Raw genomic sequence first — 19,727 nt, 5'->3', positions numbered from 1 at the left:
ACTTCTACTGCAACGGTGGACTGAAGCTCTTGGCAAGCGCCCGTCACCACCATGGCGGCAGAGAAAGTTTACATATAGCCCCTTTAAGTCAAGGCTTAACATATTAGCTTTTCACAGACCTTTCAGCCACATCACTGTCTTCATCAGTGGATGCAATTTGGTTAGTACAAGACATATGAACAACTGTAATGGACAGCAGAAGTAAATGAACAATAAAAAGTCCACACTATTTAACAAAGCAACTACAGTCCTTTATAAATAAGTTGAGACTGAGATTTGGCTGGAAAAAAAGCTTGGGAAAAATCTAATGTTTCAAAGAGGCAAGAATGAACTTTTTGTTTTTGTTTTTGTTTTTTTAAAGGGTATTAAGGCAGTTCTAGCAGAGAGCTATGAGCGGATCCATCGCAGTAACCTGGTTGGGATGGGAGTGATTCCTCTGGAGTATCTACCAGGAGACACCGCTGACAGTCTGGGACTGACCGGCAGAGAGCGATACACCATCATCATCCCAGAGCAGCTCACACCCAGGATGATCGTCACTGTTAAGGTTTGTTAAGGAAGAGTTTACAGGACTTTAGGGACATAATTCTATTCTTCACATAATGTGACACTTGATGTCTCTTTCTGCCTTGGACAGCTCGACACAGGGAAAACATTCCAAGTGCGGATGAGGTTCGACACTGACGTGGAGCTGGCATATTTCCACCACGGAGGAATCCTCAACTACATGATCCGCAAGATGTCTGAAGATGCCAAGGACAGCACAGAAAAAGAGCAACATGTTTAATTTTAAACAGCTAACAGAAGAATACCGTCCAGGAATAAATCATGTCCCATGTTTGGTGCAAAGAGCCATTCGCAGAGAGCTGATTTACAGGCACAGAACACTAGGTTGATCACAATACTCTCATTTTTGAGAATGCTGCTACTAGTTATGTTTGAATTACAGAGCAGACCTGAGGTGAATATATGTGATATTAATATTTTGTGAAGATATGCAAAGCAGTAGGGCTGCACGATTGTGGAAAAAATGAGAATCAGGATTACTTTGCTTCGAATTAAGATCACGATTCTCTTCTGATTTTTTTCAGTATGCTTTTTGTACTCATTTACCCGACACACGAGGAAGCAGAGCAGAAAATATGATGGTGGCTGATACAGAACAGGCCATATACTTAACCAGATCTGGTCTTGAAATGACCAAACCACAAAACGAACTGTGCATACTTGATGAAAACCATGGGCAGAGCGACAGCATGATACAGGCAGTGTGACTCGCTCTGATTCTCTCTGCTCCGGTGTCAGGTGAGTTCTACCTGCTGAGAGATGCATTCCCAGTTGAAGCCAAAGGGGGAAAAGAGAAAACGTTAGACTGAACTAGTAAATCTTTTTTCGGCACGAGCACAGTAGGGTGATCGGCGGGGTTTTCCTCTGGATTCATTTGCCTGCCACTCACTGGCTCTCGCTAGTTTTATTTGTGTTTCTGCTGCTCTGAATCACGTGGTGTTCCGGTACATTGTCATTTGCTGATGGAGAAGATAGCAGTGTTTGTTGAAGCTGGTGTCCCTGATGAGAACGCAGCAGAATCGCCAGCGTTTAAAAATAAGATCGCACAGAGCTCTGAATCGAGATCGCAACTTTAATAGATTAATCGTGCGGCCCTACATGATAGAAAGATATTTGATTTAAAAATGCCACAGGTAAAAAGTCAACTTTGTTTCGCTTCATATCCTCCATTATTTCATTCTCATCAGAATCATTCAATTCCAGCCTGCTCTGTGTGGATCTAAATCTCCAGGTTTCCATTTGTCATTGGGTCTGCACAGTTTCAGAGACAGCAGGAGTTTTTGCCTCACGTGTCACATCTGAACCAGGAAGTGGATTATTCCAGTTTATCACAAGTTGGCTCTTAATTTCTGTTTTATCGGTCATGAAAACTGGACATCACAGTTTGACCACTAGTCCCACCTCCTAGGAAATAGGCACTGTTGCATGGATCTATAGGTGATGTGCCAACAAAGGCAGAAGCCTTTTCATTGCAGGTGGAAAATTCATGACAGTAAGTTGTAATAAACCAGGATTATTCTTTAGGATCCAGGATCATGTTGAGATTTAAAGCTCATTCTTTGCTGTGATGATTGATTTCATAAACAGACACATCCCTGTTTGTTCTTCGAGACATTCCAAATGTCATTGTAAACCTACTTTTGTCGGTGCGTCATGTCGTCTTATCAACTGCCTTAATAAGTCATGATGTTTGTGTTTATCCTAAAACATTAATCATTTTAAAGACAAACCATATTCTCGTCTAAGTGTTCAATGTTCTTTCCAATCTAAATGCATTAAACAACAAACTACTGATAAAGAGAATAAAATGTGATTTTTATTTTTTGCTTCTGCATTGTCACATTCCTTGTGTGTCTCTTTTAATTTGCTTTATTTGAGTAATGGACCAATATAACTGTGTAAAGCTCGTTTTCATCTGCAGTCCTTTTGCCCCTAAACTTTAAACACACACAGTTACAAGGCTATATTGGAATGCTTTTCTTTTTCTTGTAACACACTGGAGAATATGAGCCTTAAAATAGTCACTTAAAAGCCCTTTAATTCCATAAATAGTCTGCTGGCTGATTGTACACTGCTCTCACTGATCCTGGATCTCTGTCAAAACTGCCAACACTTCTGAGAAGAGAGTGAGTTTTTAAGATCAAGCTATCTACTGTACTATTGTTCAAAAACCCAACATCAGCAGGGGAAGTGAGAGCTTTGTGGTCGGCTGAGTTGTATCTCATGAACCTTCCTGTTGTGTGTGTCAGCATTTATTATCTAGTCTGTACATTTTAGCCACTAAAGACTGAGCAAGATTACACTCAGTAATGGTAAATATGTCCTGAAATTTTCAGTTACACTAGATACAGTACATACGAGTTCACATCTACGGCTTGAACATAAAGTACCAGAGCTTTGGTGTTGGTCACGTATAGACACAATGTATTGTTATTACATTCCCCTGTAGGCTGTTATAAATTAAAAACTACCAGATATCACATATGTATTGTGCATCCAGCGCAATATTGAGGCTGCAGTACTTCATGTACTAGTGAAATACTTAAATTCAAGTTGATTAGGCACCAGGCTTTGACAAGGAAGAATGAGTCTTTTTTTTTTAAAAAAAAAGGCATCATCAGTCTGACAATGTTGAAGAAGTACAATGCTAAATGGGTTATATCGGCTATAAAACACCATGTTTTTTTAATATTAAATGTTCTAATTTATATTAGATTTATATCAGCAGTTCTTATTTCTAAAGCTACCTGTTCACAGACATGGCTTCAACCTGCAAGTGACAAAAACTCATGCAAATACTTGGAATTAGCTTTAACAAAACTTTACGTGGACCTCATTAATACCAGTTCCAAAGTTAAATGGCTAATTTGATTGATTATAAATGTCACTGATTTTTTTCACTTTTCACTTATAGCATTGTTATTTTTCCGTGTTTCAACTGACATGTATTTTTCTTTATTGCTATTTGGTTACTGATTACTGCATTTATTTCATGTCCTTACCTCAGCACCACTGAAAATGTGTCGTCTACACTTTACTCCAAAGCTCAGAAACTGTTGGAGCAAACAAAGAGCAGATTTTAGCACAAGTCACAGTTTGTTTTTGTCATTCATAAACATCCACAACCATGTGCATAGTAAAGAGAGAATGTATTTCTGGTGGAGAATTATTTTCATGTTCAATATGGAAAAAAGATTTTTTTGCATTTGAAGTTATTTGGCAGTTTCTGCTCTGAGTAGTGACTGGTCTATCTGAGACTCCATTGATTTAGCAGTAGCTCTACTTGAGGAGGTTCTCTGTGTGGTTCATGTTTCACCAGCCATTTGTTTGTGACGTCCGAGTAAAAAGAGACAGAGGGGGTGTAAAAAGCCTGTGTGGGGGAGGAGCGGAGTTTGACATAAAAAGCCAGCTGCATATGTTGCGCACACACACACACTCCAGCCAAGGTCCACTACACCTACAGCATGTGTACATACTCACAGAGAAATACGTATGCCCTGAAAGCTGAGGGAGTGCTGGACTTGCAAATCAGCGCCTGGACTGAAAGTCATTTGAAAACATTTGAATTATTCAAACCTGCGAACTCTTAATGTGCAGGTCTACACATCTACAGCCATGCTAACAGCTCTGAGAGCTGCTGCTCATTACACAGCAGAACACAAAGTCTAATGTGTATTCCCAAAATGGTTAGCTGCTCCTTTAATTGTCAACCTCAGGTGTATTGATTGCTAAGGTTGGCAGGCTCATGTAACTGCTTAATGGGATTTATGCTGACACAGTATATGTAAGATACCATGCTGACATTACTGTGTTAACATGTCTACAAAATGATTTGTAACATATTACATTTAAACTGAGAATGTTAGGCAGTTAACATTTAGTATTTCATGTACATTTCATAATAATAAGTTGAGAATAAGTTCTTTTAAATTACCATGAATAAAAGATGCCTCTTTTATTCATTTATTATTTACTTATTGACCACTTTGAGACTCCATATTTGGCATGTTACCGTCTGATGCTGTTGTTTACCATGGTGTTAGCGTTACTCCTAAACACTGCCATCAGTGCTGCTAATATTACCTCTACACTGCAAAAAGAGTCACCATGATAACAGTTTTCAGCATAATTTATTCAATAAACCTCAAATCATCCACATTATTAGTGCTATTTGATATATCAATTAACATAATGGAGGAGGGTTTCACTTTTTTAGCATTAACACACACAGAGTACTATAATTAACTTCCACCTCTAGTAATTCATAATTTAAGTGCATGTGTAAATAATGTATTAGTGTCGTTCTTCAGTCAGCCCTGAGTACTTCACTAGGTAAGATACAGTAATCTGTAAGTCTAACATTCACATATTCAACACTGCTTAAACAAAGGGAGATTCAAGTCTAGCAGCCACAGTCTAGAGAGGGTGAGGGGACGAAATCTGTTTCAACGATGGTTCTTCTCAGTGACAGAGTGACACAGATGCTGTGTTGAGGTAGAAGCATCGCTTTAACACTGGACACATCACTGTCTGATGAATGTCTCTGACTACTCATTAGAAAGCACTACCTGAACCTGAAATGTGCTGAAATAATACAGTACTGCAGGGTCGACCCTTAAAGGAACATTTTTGAGGAGTTTACAGAAGCTTTAAAGTGCACCATAACAGCATGATTATTACAACCACTCAACATGGTCCTTATTCCAGTGTCGTACATAATAAACAACTCTGCTTCCATCTTTTTCTGTTGTGCAAGTGAACGCATCAAATCACAAGTAAATGTGCAGATATGAGTAGAACTAATACAGTGGTTATCATAACATTTTAGAAATTAGACACTGACAAGCAAAACTGACATGAGTTATTAACGTGTAAATATGACATATGAGCAAGAGCTCACAATTTAAGATCTAACTCCCTCTGAAAAAGAATGCATAACAAATTCACCAAGGACATGACAGAGTAACATGAAACTCACACAGAAAACACACATTCTCCTAATTCATCCTCATCTGAGCACTGACAGTCACGGCCCATTTTCAACGTGCATATTAACTCAGAGAAAGGGAATCATTTTTTAAATATAATTCTGGACTGAAATCCTGTTTCAGTGAAATACACCTGTTTTCTTTTTGGTTGGCGTATTACGCACATTCACATTCAACACATTCCCTTTTTTTCCCTCCTCTCTCTGGAAATAGCGAATCTACTTGAAACCCACGACAAACATAGATGCAGACAAGTGGTGCAGTCAGAAAGAGTAAAAGAAAATTTCTTCATTAACTGCATTTATAATAACCAAACCCAAACCTTGCCCAGGTTCAAAGCTTTACAATGAAATGGGGCCTGCAGAGTTTGAGTCAGGCAGCGGAATTCTGGAAAAAAACATGGAGGATAGGAAAGCAGGTATCTACACAGGTATAAGGGGTATTAGCTAACACTGGCGCAGGCAGGAGATAATCCTACAGCACAGAAATAATTGCTAACAATAAGGCTAACCTCGCCTCATGCAACTAAAAGGTGAATAAACAGATGGTCACCTCTCTGGTAAGGTTAGTATTTAATTTACACGGTGAACTACAGTTCCAGCTTGTGCCTCTCATGTATTACCAGTGATTGTGAGTGAAGTGATTGACTTGTAAGGCTCCGTACAGGAGACACTGAGGATTATGGAGATACCATCAGAACAGCTGTATGTGCTGTTAAATGACCCACTGAGTTTTTCAAAGGTTGCCTGGTGTATATTTTACAGTAAAATGGATACTTAGCTCTTTGACTCAAATGTAATGATAATACACGAAAGGTACGAACTTGCAAAGTGAACTACTAACCTGATCTGTCAAGCGCAAAACCATCCAGAAAATTCCTGATGACATACTCTTAAATACTATTCAACTATCATTTTTATCAAGTATGGCTTTTTGTCTGAGAGATTGCTGTAATTCACCTGATATATTTGCAGGCTAGGAGCATCTTTCTTTCTTTCTTTCTTTTTTTTTTTTTTTTTATAAATTTTGCTAACATTTCATCAGTTGTAAGCAAAAAGATATGCCTGCACAGAGTGGGTACTACTCTCATATCCACCAGAAAAATCAAAAAATCCAATATGTTATTCATACTGATTAGAACACATCACATCTAAATCATATTTAATCTGAACTAGAGCACTTCAAGCAATGTGAATGTGATGCATGGGGGTTTAGTCATCAATGTTATAAAAATCATACAAACAGTTGATGTATTGACTGCACCATGAATACATTTCACACATAAATAACCCAAATATTCCAACAGAACATGTCAGCAGGACATCATTATATGCTTAAGAAATGTTATGTCCCTTAAGGTTAGAAAGTGAGCATGGCTTCTTAATGACAGGGCGAATTTGACCGGCCCCCTGAAAGTGCTTTACTCTAAGACTGATATGAGCTCTCAGCTATTTCTGTTACGTCAGCAAGGCGACCACACTTCCTGCAGCAAGGGTCCCTTGGAAAGAGAGAGGAAATGAGACTGCGTGTGTGTGTAAGTTAGAGAGGAGAAGGTATGGTTAACAAAAGCCAGGCAAAAGGATTAATTCACTACGAAACAATGGGTTCAACTGAACATGGCAGAGAATTTTCAAAAGATGCCATTTAAGGTCAGAGGAAGGGGAAGTGCAACTGGAGGAAGGAAAAGACAGCAGGCAACTTATTGACAACTTCTGTAAATGGTCGCGCTGACGTTTAAGCTGCATACCCAAATGTTACATGGAACATGTGTTCTCCTGGGTACCAACACCTTTCCTCTGTCCTCAAGTATACAGCCCCTAGAGGTAGTTTTTATCCCCACTGCTCAGACATCCTGTTGGAACATGCTGGAACAGCTCAGGGGAAAGAGCTGGCAAGGTCTTTCAATATCCACTCAACCAGACAGCCACCCTGTGGTGAGCTCAGAATATAATCCTTTCATCTCCCTTTGTCCCCAATTTCCCCTCATGAAAGCTTGAAAAATGCTCCCATAAGGGTTGGAACACATGAGGGACTTGAAATCGGATGGGAAATATTGTTGTTATTTGTGCGCTTCTCTTTGTGGCATGGCTCTGTATGCATGTGCAAATCTTCCGTCACAAGTCAACATGAAAAGAAATTATGTCCGTGTCATCAGTGACATTTCAGGTGTTTCTTGAGGTGCTCCTTTGCTAGCTGGTCTCTCTGGGGTCCATAGATGCAGTTGGCATGCCAGGAAAACCACACGATGATCGAGATGATGGTGGTCTGCAGGAGGAGCATCACTCCATAGGTGGAAGCTATGGTAGGTCCAGGTAGGCGGGCGAGGGTGGTGGGGGGCAGCAGCAGAGTCGGGCTGAGCAGGATGGCCCTCACCTCAGCCTTGATCATGTGGAGTTCGTCGAGGATGGACAAAAAGGTGCAGCAGTGGAACCACTGGTGGCTGTGCCCCCAGATGTCAAAGCGACCCGGAGCCAACCGCTCTGGGAACTTGCTGATATTGAAGACGGCTGACACCAGCAGCCAGAGGCAGTGCCGATAGAAGAAACTGGGCATGGAAGTGGAAGCAACAAAGGAGGAGGAGGTGTTGGAGTAAGGCGATCTGGTGAGGAGGCGATAGAAGACAGGTGTGGAAGAGATGAGGAATGGGAGGAGGAAAACAAGGGTCCGGATGACGTATCGATGCTGCCTCCATCTCTGGCGAGTGTTGCAGCAAGATAAAACACAAATGATAGCTACAACACAAGCACACGGAATGTAGAAGGTCTCAAAAAACACGCTGAACTCTGGGATTGCATAGGATGATATAACAGCCCCTGCAGGTTCATGTTTCAAATCCATATGGGAGCCATTATGGCCTCCTGTCTCCACTATCCCTGCCCGAGGGTGGATGTAGTAGTAGTACGCCAACGATGAGCCAACCGTGTAAGCACTGATAGTGCCGTAATCCACGAAGAAGCACACTTCTCTTACCACCAAAGACATTGAGTTGAGCAGGTGGGCCATGCTGCTAGCCATTAGCAGACAGAACACCCCAATAAAATAGTTCCACAATGGATAGAAGAACGGGGCATCACCATGTGGTGCACCTTCCCAGCCAAATACCTCCACAAAATAGTACGAAAAAATGAAAACTGGGAGGAAGTGCGTCCAGAAGTTGCCTGTTTCATTGGTTGGCCTGAATGCTGATAATAAACAATCCCTCAGGCTGTAATTCGGGAAGCGGTAACCAGTCAGGATGAAGTTTTCTATGACTCGAGGTGGCACGTCTGTATGCCTCAGAAGAGGTAACGGCTGACCACAGTTCAGAAGCATGATGGCGACAGCTTATGTCGCTAACAGCCAAACTAGTGGTTTAGGATCTGACCTTTTCCTGCAAAGCACTTCAGTTTTTATTGCTTGGCTGTTGATTTTATTGCTGACCACGGCATAATTAGTGATCACTACCATACAATCTGTTGCTCATGAGTGGATAAGGCATCTATAGGGTGCTCCAGCTCAAAAAGACCTTTCAACGCTGTTTTTCTTTGGACCTTTGATCCCGGCTCCACTGTCAGCCCTCGTGAGCTGTAGGCTAATCCAAAGAGCAGAGCCAGTCCGCTGTATATTCTAACAGTACCCTGGGAGAGAACTGCAGGGAGGGTACAGAATCTAGAGGCCCCGGGCCACCTGCTTGATTAATTTTCCTTTACGTTTCCCTCTTTGACCCCTGAGCATTACAGAAGGTCAGCACAACATCCAGCATGGCGTGCTTATCATGCTGTTGGTCTTGCTCCCTTACTTTGCATAGGACATGATCTGTCTCATTGTTCAGTCATATGCACATTCACGTGTCTTGTTATGCATAGTTCTGCAGTAGCAAATAAAAATGAAGGTCACTTATTACTGCGGTCCAAGGTTGAACAGCACGTCAGTTACTGTCCAATGTATCCATACAGCAGAGATGTCCTGGAGATGCGTCCATTAAGCTCTGTGGTATGTAGGTCATGTTGGCCATGACAGCTATATCAGGCTACTGCAGGCTTCTGTTCCTCCTGTTGTTCCTGGTCTTTCAGCCCGTATCCACGTCCGAGTTTCAATTCATCCTGTTCCCATTCCGTTGCAATGCAGGGCGCCGCAGAGAGGAATAAATCCCCACAGGGACTGACGAGAAAACGTTATGTGAGCCGGTGTCCAGTCCCTTATCGCACGGTCATGTTTAAAAACGGCACTCTGTAACCGGGGGTTTCGACGTATATTTTACGAGTGAAAGCCAGTACGCTGCCGTGAGTGTTGAGTCCTGAGAGCGTGAAGCCAGCCGGCATTTCAGCGGAACAGTGAGGACGGGAGACTGTTTGACAGGTACCAGCGTCAAGTTACACGTCCATTAACACTGAGGTTCCTGTTTTGAGTTTCAAAATAAAACCCAGAGCTTGTGATGTAACACTTAGGAGGTCAAGTTGGCATATTGCATGACCAACAATTGTGCACATTACTGTCAAAGGAGACTCTAAAGAAAGTGGAAAAGATGGCTTTGACGATTAAGTGTAATGATAGTGCTGCTATCCCTATCATTACAAGGAGGAGATAAAATAATTCATTTGGGGTCCCACATGCTGTCATTCATGCAGACAGTTTTGGGAAAATTTCTACACTTGATAGTTCTATATATGTAGATAAAAATCAAATCAACATGGTAATTTCTATTTAGTAAAATGAAGGGTCATTTCGGGACCTATAAATGACGTCATGGCCCCGACAGGTTGAGAAACTCTAGTCTTCTTGTAAATACGTATGATCTGTAAAATAGTAGGCTTGAGTAACAAGAATGTATAACGTTAAGCTCTTCTCAGTGACATCTTCTACAAAAATATAAAACCGTTTTTTAAAACATATCTCTGGTTTTATGTGATCTCAAGTTGCATTATGAGTAATGAATCCAACTAATTTTTATGAACGATGATGATAACGTAACACTCTCAGACCAATTCAAAATGTATAATCTCTGTGGGGAAAACTCATATTGCCACAGCAGATCAGCTGTGAAATGATACTGAGCTTCTTAAATCTCCCTCCTCTTTTTAATTGTTATTAATCTCATCTTAAAATATATACTACTTTCTTTAGTGTTTTTTCTATCATTGCAACGTACTGTAATACTTACTCTGCACTGTATTGTACATTGGGTAGCACACTGAGTTGTAATAATATTCAGACATTTTATATGGTTATTTTTTATTGCAATCTGTATTATTACATTAACACTGTAAGCACGTTTTGGAAGGGCTGATTATAAAGCAAATTTGGATTAGAAAAAAAGGAAAGCCTGACTTTTATTTTGAAGGCAAATTCACTGAGTTTCCGGTCTCGTTCTCGCTCACTGCGTACCTCCAGGCAGTTCAACGGAGTACAGAAGTAATTCAAAGCTTTAATCATTCTGCGTTTTTCCTTCCTTGTATTTTTGCTAGTTGTCCTCGGCAGGCCGAAGACAGACAGAACAAGGACAGATCAAGCTGAATAAAAGCAGGAAGCCCGTTAAACCGTGCCGTGCCGTGCTAACGGTTTTCCCGTTATCTGTTTTAAATGCACAGTCTGTCCCTGTTGAGTAATCCTGTTAGAGCAGCACTGTGTGAGCCCCCCTCCCCTCTGTGTCTTTGAGTATCTCAACCTTTTATAAAGTGCCTCAGCCTCTCCTAGACAGACACCTCCCATAATGTTACAGCAACGAGTTGCCAACAATGTTTATACAGGAGTATTCATTACACAGTATTTCATAGCCCCCGTGTTACAATATTACTCTTTATATAACAAAGTCCTATACATATCTATTTGCTGTGTTCTTATGTGACTGTATTATAACCTGCTGTAACTCTGTATATCTAGATGCATTATGAGGCACCATCATTTTAGAGTGTTATTACTAATTTATTGCAATTTACTGTCTATGATTTATGGCAGTGATTTTCCATCCACCAATCATTCTATCAGTCTAGAAAACTACATAGATCAGCATTTTATTAATAATATTTATGACAAAACACATTTCTAATTAATCACAAACCTAAGTCTCTCCAACATAAAAGCACCATATTAAAGTCAGAAAGAAGTATTCAAGTTGATTTACTTTGTAGGCTCAGCCGAATTGTGCAACATTACAGTGTTTCTTTCTCTATCATGTTCTGTGTATCAGTCAACCAGGTCCCCAGGCAAGAAACCCAGACCATTCATCTCCCCACTCACCCTGCAGCACTGACCGTTGTAGCCAGATGGAAGGAAGAGGAAGTCTTTGAACCAAGCAATTTTAGCAGGATGGGGTGGAGGAGGTGGGCTGCTGCTGCTGCTGGTGGTGGTGGTGGAATGGCCTTTTTCCAAATCCCCCTGAGGAATAAGAAGCAGACCATACTTCAGTGCACAGCAGACTGGGAGAGAGCTACAACATGCCTTTTTAATTAGTGACTGACAGGCAGTAATGATTTAATGGATGTGGAGCCAGGCCATAGCTGCTTATTATGACATAATGGACGTAAGTGGCTGGATAGATTTACATTTACAGACCCACAGACAGACATTTGGCACAGGACTCTCTTGAACATTACACTCAGTAGAACATTGTTAGGACATTCTAACAATACTTGTCAGTATTTTTATTTGACTAGTGAATAACACACCCTCAGTGACACTCAAGGACTCCTGATATTCTCTCCAGGAGCCTCTGTGAGCATTGGGGCTCCCTGTTCAGATCCTCTGGTGTTTCTGTACTCTTTTCAGAGCTGCTTCTGTCTTCGGAACTCTGACCTTCTCACATGATTGTGAAAAGCTCTTTCTTTGAAGTGCAGGAGCTTTGAGTTAGTTTTCATGTGTAAACAAGACAAATACTTGTCATAGCCCCAACAAATATGCAGCGAGTCAGTCACTTGACTGGTCATGTTTTGCAGAGGAGAAACTACTGCCTTTAAATATTTATGTCCTCCAGCAATAAAAACAGTGAACCTCCTGCTCTCAGTTTTTTATTTCTTAACGGCAGAACTTTTTTTTTCTCTTTATCTTTGCCTGGCTGTGTCGACAGTGCTGGGCAGCTGCCCTCCTCTCCCAGAAAGTCAGGTGTGGTGACTCTACAGGAGATGGTGTATGGTCAGACTGTATAGTGGAGTTAGTGACAGTCTGCGGGTGCTGAACGTTTGCTAAAGGCTTGTATATGAGGTGGAAGATGAAGCCATTGGAATACCTGGGAGGCAATGACAGAAAAAGAAAAAAAAAAAAGATTCAAATGTAACACAGGGCAGGAATGATGAACAGAGATCAGACAAAACTTTTCATAACCATGAGACTGAATACCGCAGTGCTGCAACAACACACAGCACAGTCAGAACATGCCTGAGTTAACAGGAACTTCTTCAGCTGATGAGTCAGAGTTTATATGATGGTAGATCAGTGCTGCAATCTTCACACATAGTTTGTCTTGTTAGATTCAACTTTTCAACACTTAACAAATCAGTGCTTTAATTGGAATAAAAAAGGACAATCCACAGTTTTAAACATGTTTCTGGAGGCTTTCTTGACATTTCTCACTTGTCTTTATCATGGAATCTGCTTTCATTTTTACAGATGTGTCAGTTCACGCTGACACGACACCACCCACCTCTGAATCCTGACTCAGTAGACTGAACAGATGGACTGTAAATTAGTGCTTATACACAGCTAATGTTTTGCGTATGTTCTGAATTTGTGGTGAGGGTGTAGTGCCATAACTCTTACCATAGAGTTTCAAGAAAAAATATAAGACACTCTTGTATTATTAACGACATGATCTTGTTTACAGCTGTAACCACAGCTTCTTGGTAGCGAGGGGCTGTAACCTCACAGTTCTCCCTGCTAACAGTGGAGTTAGCATTAGGCAATTCCAAGTCATGACAATTTTGGTGTTGGTGTATTGGCTGATTTGGTTTTGGTAGTATTTTTGATTGAATTCAAATCAAGTATCAAATTCACTTCTCAAATTTGAATCACTTGTTGATTGTGGTTAGGTTCAGTTATATAACTAGATATCAAAGATGCATAATCAGGTTTTATTAGCTGAGAAGACAGAAACAATGTTCAAAACCTGCAGCTACAATCAAGAACAATAACGTATTTGATAAATTGAAGTATCAGCTGTTGCTGTCCAACTTTTACGCCATTTTTCTCACAAGTTACTTGCTCCAGGTCTTAGTGTAGAACTCTTCTGTGTAGAAGTTCAACAGTCATTGAAGAATTTGCATGAATTCTCTACAACAAAAAATCTGCTGCCAGTCATGTTTGTCATTTTAACCGCTGAAACCAGCAGCTCACTGTAATAGTGTGAGGAAAATGTTATACAGAAATTACTCCCCAAACAATTTATATTTCCAAGTCACTAGATGTGGTGTCATGATAGTATTTAAACGTCCTCACCGTGGCAGCCTGTTGTCTCCTCCGTTGATGCGCAGTGGGCAGTGGAAGGGATTGATCGTTGGTGGGGAGACAGTGCCCCCTGTGGCCTTGTTCATCACTTCCTCACTGCTCTCACATCTCAGTTCACTGATCTCACAGAAGAAGGCTGGAACCCTCAGAGTCTGCCATGGACACAGAGGAGGAGACAGTCAGTCACAGTCGCAGGACTATTGATGTTATGGGACTTGCAGGTACAGTGGCATCAGATGTACGGCATGTAACACAGCAGTGTTGGTCAGTGCCTGATGCACTGTACCAGCCCTTTTACACACACCTCAATTCAGCTCTGTGACTACCTCTGCTGCCAGCTTAAAGGTGGGACAACAAATCCTTATCATTCCATGTTCATTCCTCTTACTCAAAACAGGGAGGAGGAAAAACTGTGCAACATTCCCACCTTGAGCAGGCTGTGTAAAAGAGGCTAGAGTAACTGAATGTTAAACCAAAGACTCTCACATTAGAATAGTTCTCTTTCCAAGAATTGGTTGAGTAGATTGATAACAAACTCCCGCTGGTGCATTACAGAGCTGGAGTCAGGATGTGGTTAGCCGAGCTTAGCTCACTGATTAACTTATGAGTGTGTTTGTGTGTGTGGTCTTGGTATTTCTCATGTTGTGGGGACCTAAATCTGTTTACAGTCACATTATGGGGGCTTGTTTTCCTTATGGGGACAAAAAACAAGTCCCCATGACGTAAATCATTGAATTTTAAGATGAGGACATGTTTTTAAGGTTAGGGTAAGGGTTAGGATTAGGCAAGTGTGTGTGTGTATGTGTGTTTGTGTGTGCTTGCATGTGTTCCTTCTTTTTATCACCTGGAGTTTTGGAAGAGTGCTGAACCAAGAGTCGTTGCGCAGGAAAGCAGGCTTGAAACCTGTGAATGAACATGCACTCAGTGGGGTTCATAAAACACTAGTTCATAGACAAAGGCTGTCTGTTGAAGGAAGGGAAACTCTGGCTTCCTTCCCACCATTCAACAGCAGACAATACACTCCACACACACAGACACATACAAAACAAGCATCTAGTGTAAAGTGGGGACTCACCGACGACCAGGTCAGGTACAGGCCCCTGCAGTGTGTGGTAGGTGCAGCGGTGAACTGTGACTCGGATGATCCTCTTGTCAGCTTCCTCATCTGGGATCAAGCTGGAGTCAGTGATACTCACACTGCCGTTCTGACAGAGAGGAGTCTGGTTTACTAAAAACCACTGGTTTAATTCAAAATTTCTGCATCCACATGACCACATGGATCCATGTGACGTAAATATTGTCTCTGTGTTAAATTAAAGTCAAGTGTCAGGGCTGCCCTTGTTTGGGCCACTGATCCTATCGTTGTACAATGGCCCTATTGATACTGTATCAGTAAGTAACAAGAACTTGTACATATATATATATATATATATACACACACACACACTTGTTGGTCATATAAACAAATTATTTCTCTCTGCTAGTACTCACAATTTTCTGTATGAAGAAATGATGAAGAACTTTGTCACCCCAACCGGGAAGATGTCCACCAATGAACACCAGTTCAAAGGTCACATGAGGTAGTAGCACTGATAGTTCCTATTGGAAAAGACAGACAAGAGGCTCAGACCGAATGACAACTGGTAACACACACACACACACACACACACATATTGTCCTAAATCACTACTGGAGCTGAAGCAACAGGTGACATTTTAGGGTACATGCAGACAAACTAGAAATCACTCACAGACTTTCAACTTTACTTTCAACAACATTAAAAAAAACAGTATGGGCGCTTTGCATTGTGCTAATTACGCCTATACTCTCCCTGACTCCTCTGGTCCATGAGACAGAAACTGATCAAGGTCCACAGTCACTGAGGATGTTCCAATCCTTTAAATGCATCTCAGAGGAGACAAGGAACCCCAGGTGTATCCTACTGGGAACGTTTTTCACCAGAAAACAACATCAGACTCACTGTACCTGTCTTTCTCAAATTAATTAGGTTGTAGATTTGATTAAGGCCAGAACATTTAGCCGATTTTATTGGTCCCTTATATCTGTTCTTTTGGTTATAAACATATAAACATATTTTCATTTCTGTCATTTCTTTTTTCTGTTTAACTGCTGCTCTTAACTGAGTATTTTCTACACATTTGTTGAGAAGCTGTACATCATGAGTAGCTCCCATCTCTTCAAAATGACACTTGAGTAAGCCCTCATGTCTCACTTGGTGTATATGTTTCCCTCCATCCCCACGTCTCTTTCTCTCTCTTGCATCCCTGCTGGGACGAGTTAAGATGTGAGGAAGCCATGTTAGTTAAATGACAAGGACAGCTGTCTCACCCAGAAGGTCAACATGGTGTGGAACTCCCTATAGGACTCAAGGATGTGAATCCTCAGAGTCTGTTTCTTCAGGAGATTCAGGTCAGGAACTGAAAAAGGAGACACACACATACACATGTATGTGCAAAGATACAGTACATAATAGCGGGAATATAGAAACTTGCTGTCATAGACTGATTTAAACTATCATGTATCGCATGTATTGAAATGTGAAACATATTTAAGTTAGCCTATTAACATGCAAACCTTTTGTCATTAAAGTAATGTTAGAGTCTGAAGCAATGGTTGCTGGGAGGAGGCATCAAAAATCAATCTATTTATTATATTTCTATTTTATCTCATATTTTTTATTAAAATATCAAAACAGTTTTCAATTTCAGCTTCCTGTCACGCCCTCTCTCCTGGCATAGAGGAGGGGCTTGAAGGGAAGAACAACGAACTTGTTCTCTATATCAATACAGAGGCAGAGAGAGAGAAAGATACAGAACACCAGACAACTACTGCCCATCACCTTCAGTGACAGTGAAAGGTTCAGTTCTATGTAATGTTTCTGATAATGATGACAGAGTGACTATTATTGGATCTCTGAATGAAACAGTGACAGAAAGTTGAAACTGAAAACCAGTGACAGACATGAAGAAAAAACTGCAGATTGACTGTGAAAGAAAAAATATCAATATAAGACAATAACATTGTCAGGTTACAATTTTTGATGTCTGTATTTTCATTTTAATGAACACAGACATTTCAGTCCCATTTTTTTGGTCAAACTTTAGATGACAGTGATTCAAAGGTCTGGAACCAGGCTATCTGTTTCTGTCACTGATCAACAGAACACTTTTAAACACCTTTGAATAAAATACACTGTTTATTATTTACATTGTGTACTGCTTAAGTGATTACAGAAATGATAAAGATGTCTAATCACTCCCTCTCACTCATAGTATTGTAAATATGAACACTATACAACTCACTATCATTTAAAAGCTAATTATTAAGTTAGCGATTATTATGCTTGTTCTAACCTAAGAGCTATGAGCTAAGAGTCTAAAAAGCTCTGTAGAGCTGATGGGAACTGCAGAGTTGTTGAAAATTCTCTGTGGATCAATGCATTTCTACATTGCACACAACCACTGATCCATTAAATCAAATTTTAACCTTAAACAGCTGGAGTTTCTTTCTCCCCTTATTTCCTGTTATTGTTGAGACATTAAACCCTCATGTGCCAAAAGAAGTCAAGAGAACAACTTACAGTGCTTTGGGACCAGTGAAGTGATGATGTAGTAGACGGAGAGAGCAGAACTTAGTACAGGAGCCACTACAGAGGACAGACTGGAGACCTCTCCATTCATAGTACTGATGCCATGACACTGAGGAGAAGACATTAGCATAGGCATCAGTAATAGAAATTCATCAGTACAGTGAGTTATTTCACAACAACTCACTGGAGTCCACATACTGTTATTAGATAAACTCTGGACATAACATCCAGGTCATCCTGGTGTTCAGTTCACATTCTCTTTACGTACTGAGTGGGTTTTTGAGGTGAGGAGGGTTGAGGGGGTCTGGGCCAAACATCAACACGTCTGCTTCCTGTTTCAGAGGCTCATAGGCATTGCTGTGATCTGGACACACACATGGTTTATATAAATCATTTTTTAAATTTGATTTCCTCTGCTGCATCCTATTCACAGAACAACTAAGATTCCTGAATCTTTTATAGGTTCTTTTTTGGGGGGATTTTATACTGGTTTATATGTAAATATTCGCAGAGCTAGGATTAGGTAATAAAAAGTAAGAAAATGCCTCTTTTCAGTTACAGAATCATCCTGAACCAACCTTCAAGCCAGCTGTGGTAGGCATTTGAATGGGTGATCTGAAGCTGGGAAGAATGCACCAGTAGGCTCCAGTGCAACCAGTAGCTGCCAACCAGTTTATTTTTGCACAGGAAGTCTTCCAAACTAAAGCTCTCTGTTGTGACTTCTACAGAGAGGGAAGGACAGATACGAGGGAGAGAGAGAGACAGAGAGACATAAAGAAAGAAAGGGAAATTGCATCTGACAATTTAATGATGCAGACAGTGCTTTAACCTAAATGATCATGTCAACATATTACCATGCTCACAATGACAATGCTAACATTTAACATTTAACATGGCAATCCTTACATGTTAAACTCAATTGGTTTACTGAGTGTAGCACTCCTATATGCTACATGTTGGCATGCTAAACTCTTTGCATGCTAAAATCTGTGTTGTATCTATGTTAGCATGCTAATATTTGCAAATTATCACTAAACAGGAAGTGATTCATTTGATACATACTCCACAGGATGTGCTGTGAAATGTACAACTGTAAAGAATTCACACATTCACAAATCACCTGATACTGAACTGTTTTTATTAAAGGGACAAAATATATTAAGGTTTATATAAAACACTCCTATTATATCTTGCACTTGTCCATGTGCTAGGGTTAATAATATGATTAAATATACCATGAGCAAATACACATTTGTTATCCATCAGATATTCTGCTATACATTTTACTGAGTTAGATATTCCTTTTATATCTTTTGGTGTCTAAAGAAACTATGGGCAAAGATTTTGGCATCAACATGATTAAGTACCAGTTTAAGTTGTTAGATCAGTTTCTCAACTGACTTTCTGTACAATCTACTCAATCATTACACATAGTGATATCTCAATATAAAATCACATGTACCACAATGGAGGATGTCATCCATGTTGCCCACCCCTACCATGTGTCTCATGGAAACAATTTCTTCCTAAATGAAAGTAACAGTTCCTGTACTTGTAGAATGGCTGCATAGAATGTATGGTTGATGACTGCAGTTACACACAGATACACAGAGTATAACCTGCCATATGGAATCCACTGTATTAACAGAGAATAAAACTCACACACACTCACTTACTCATTTTTCATTTGTTAGAGTTTCTAATGAATGTATTGAACTTCATGTTACTTATAATAATGTAATTGACAGGGTTTTCTAGATTTTAGAATTGAAAAGCCACAAAATGTCTCTACCTGCTGCATAGCTGAATGGCAGGTCGGCCAGCTGAGCCCCATTGTCCATGTAACCGGCCAGTTTGGCACACCAGCGCTGGTGCTCAGAATCAGTTGGGAAACACTTGTTTTCACAATAAAAGACTGCCTTACATTGGAGAGCTGTGGAGGGACACAGAGACAGGCATTTAAAGACAGGGGGGCACAAAAAGAACATCCAGTAACAAAGCAGGCCTTCTGAGCACAAGCAGAGGAAGGAATTGAGATAAGATAACAAACAGTGGAAAGAGGAGAAGTGATATGAAAACACCATGGCATTATAAAGCACGTAGAGTAGAAAAGGAGTTACTAAAAGAACAAAGCCGTGTGGTAAGAA

At 40.5% G+C, this 19,727-nt stretch overlaps 3 protein-coding genes across 7 annotated transcripts in view; 1 reads left to right on the top strand and 2 right to left on the bottom strand.

Annotated features, from left to right (window-relative positions):
• aco1 (aconitase 1, soluble) overlaps positions 1-2,386 on the top strand; it is an 11,974-nt gene extending 9,588 nt beyond the window's left edge. The window contains 2 exon segments of the mRNA XM_018693816.2: positions 362-547; positions 638-2,386. Coding sequence (XP_018549332.1) covers positions 362-547; positions 638-787 — 336 coding nt within the window. The 3' untranslated portion in view covers positions 788-2,386.
• The window catches only part of LOC108895185 (zinc finger MYND domain-containing protein 15), a 20,210-nt gene extending 483 nt beyond the window's left edge, over positions 1-19,727 (bottom strand). Inside the window, exons 1-11 of one of the 5 annotated variants that reach the window (XM_018693822.2) lie at positions 19,373-19,727; positions 18,159-18,302; positions 17,849-17,944; positions 17,572-17,689; positions 16,320-16,408; positions 15,462-15,569; positions 15,046-15,175; positions 14,815-14,873; positions 13,962-14,122; positions 11,786-11,909; positions 3,570-3,620 (exon numbers count right to left, since the gene is read on the bottom strand). In XM_018693822.2, coding sequence (XP_018549338.1) covers positions 3,570-3,620; positions 11,786-11,909; positions 13,962-14,122; positions 14,815-14,873; positions 15,046-15,175; positions 15,462-15,569; positions 16,320-16,408; positions 17,572-17,671 — 822 coding nt within the window. In that variant the 5' untranslated portion in view covers positions 17,672-17,689; positions 17,849-17,944; positions 18,159-18,302; positions 19,373-19,727. The other 4 variants (XM_018693821.2, XM_018693823.2, XR_007814502.1 and 1 more) reach the window with 4 other exon arrangements.
• On the bottom strand, positions 6,195-10,019 carry paqr9 (progestin and adipoQ receptor family member 9). The gene has a single exon (XM_018693817.2). The coding sequence runs from the start codon at positions 8,865-8,867 to the stop codon at positions 7,707-7,709; it is 1,161 nt and encodes a 386-aa protein (XP_018549333.1). The 5' UTR covers positions 8,868-10,019; the 3' UTR covers positions 6,195-7,706.

Source organism: Lates calcarifer, linkage group LG14 (assembly GCF_001640805.2).
Source record: "Lates calcarifer isolate ASB-BC8 linkage group LG14, TLL_Latcal_v3, whole genome shotgun sequence".
Lineage (NCBI taxonomy): Eukaryota > Metazoa > Chordata > Actinopteri > Centropomidae > Lates > Lates calcarifer.
Note: the sequence above shows the minus strand (reverse complement) of the source record. Positions and strands in the feature narration are given on the sequence as shown.

Bases quoted from the DNA above. Each gene is read 5' to 3' on its own strand.
- paqr9 (XM_018693817.2), bottom strand. From the start codon at position 8,867: ATGCTTCTGAACTGTGGTCAGCCGTTACCTCTTCTGAGGCATACAGAC.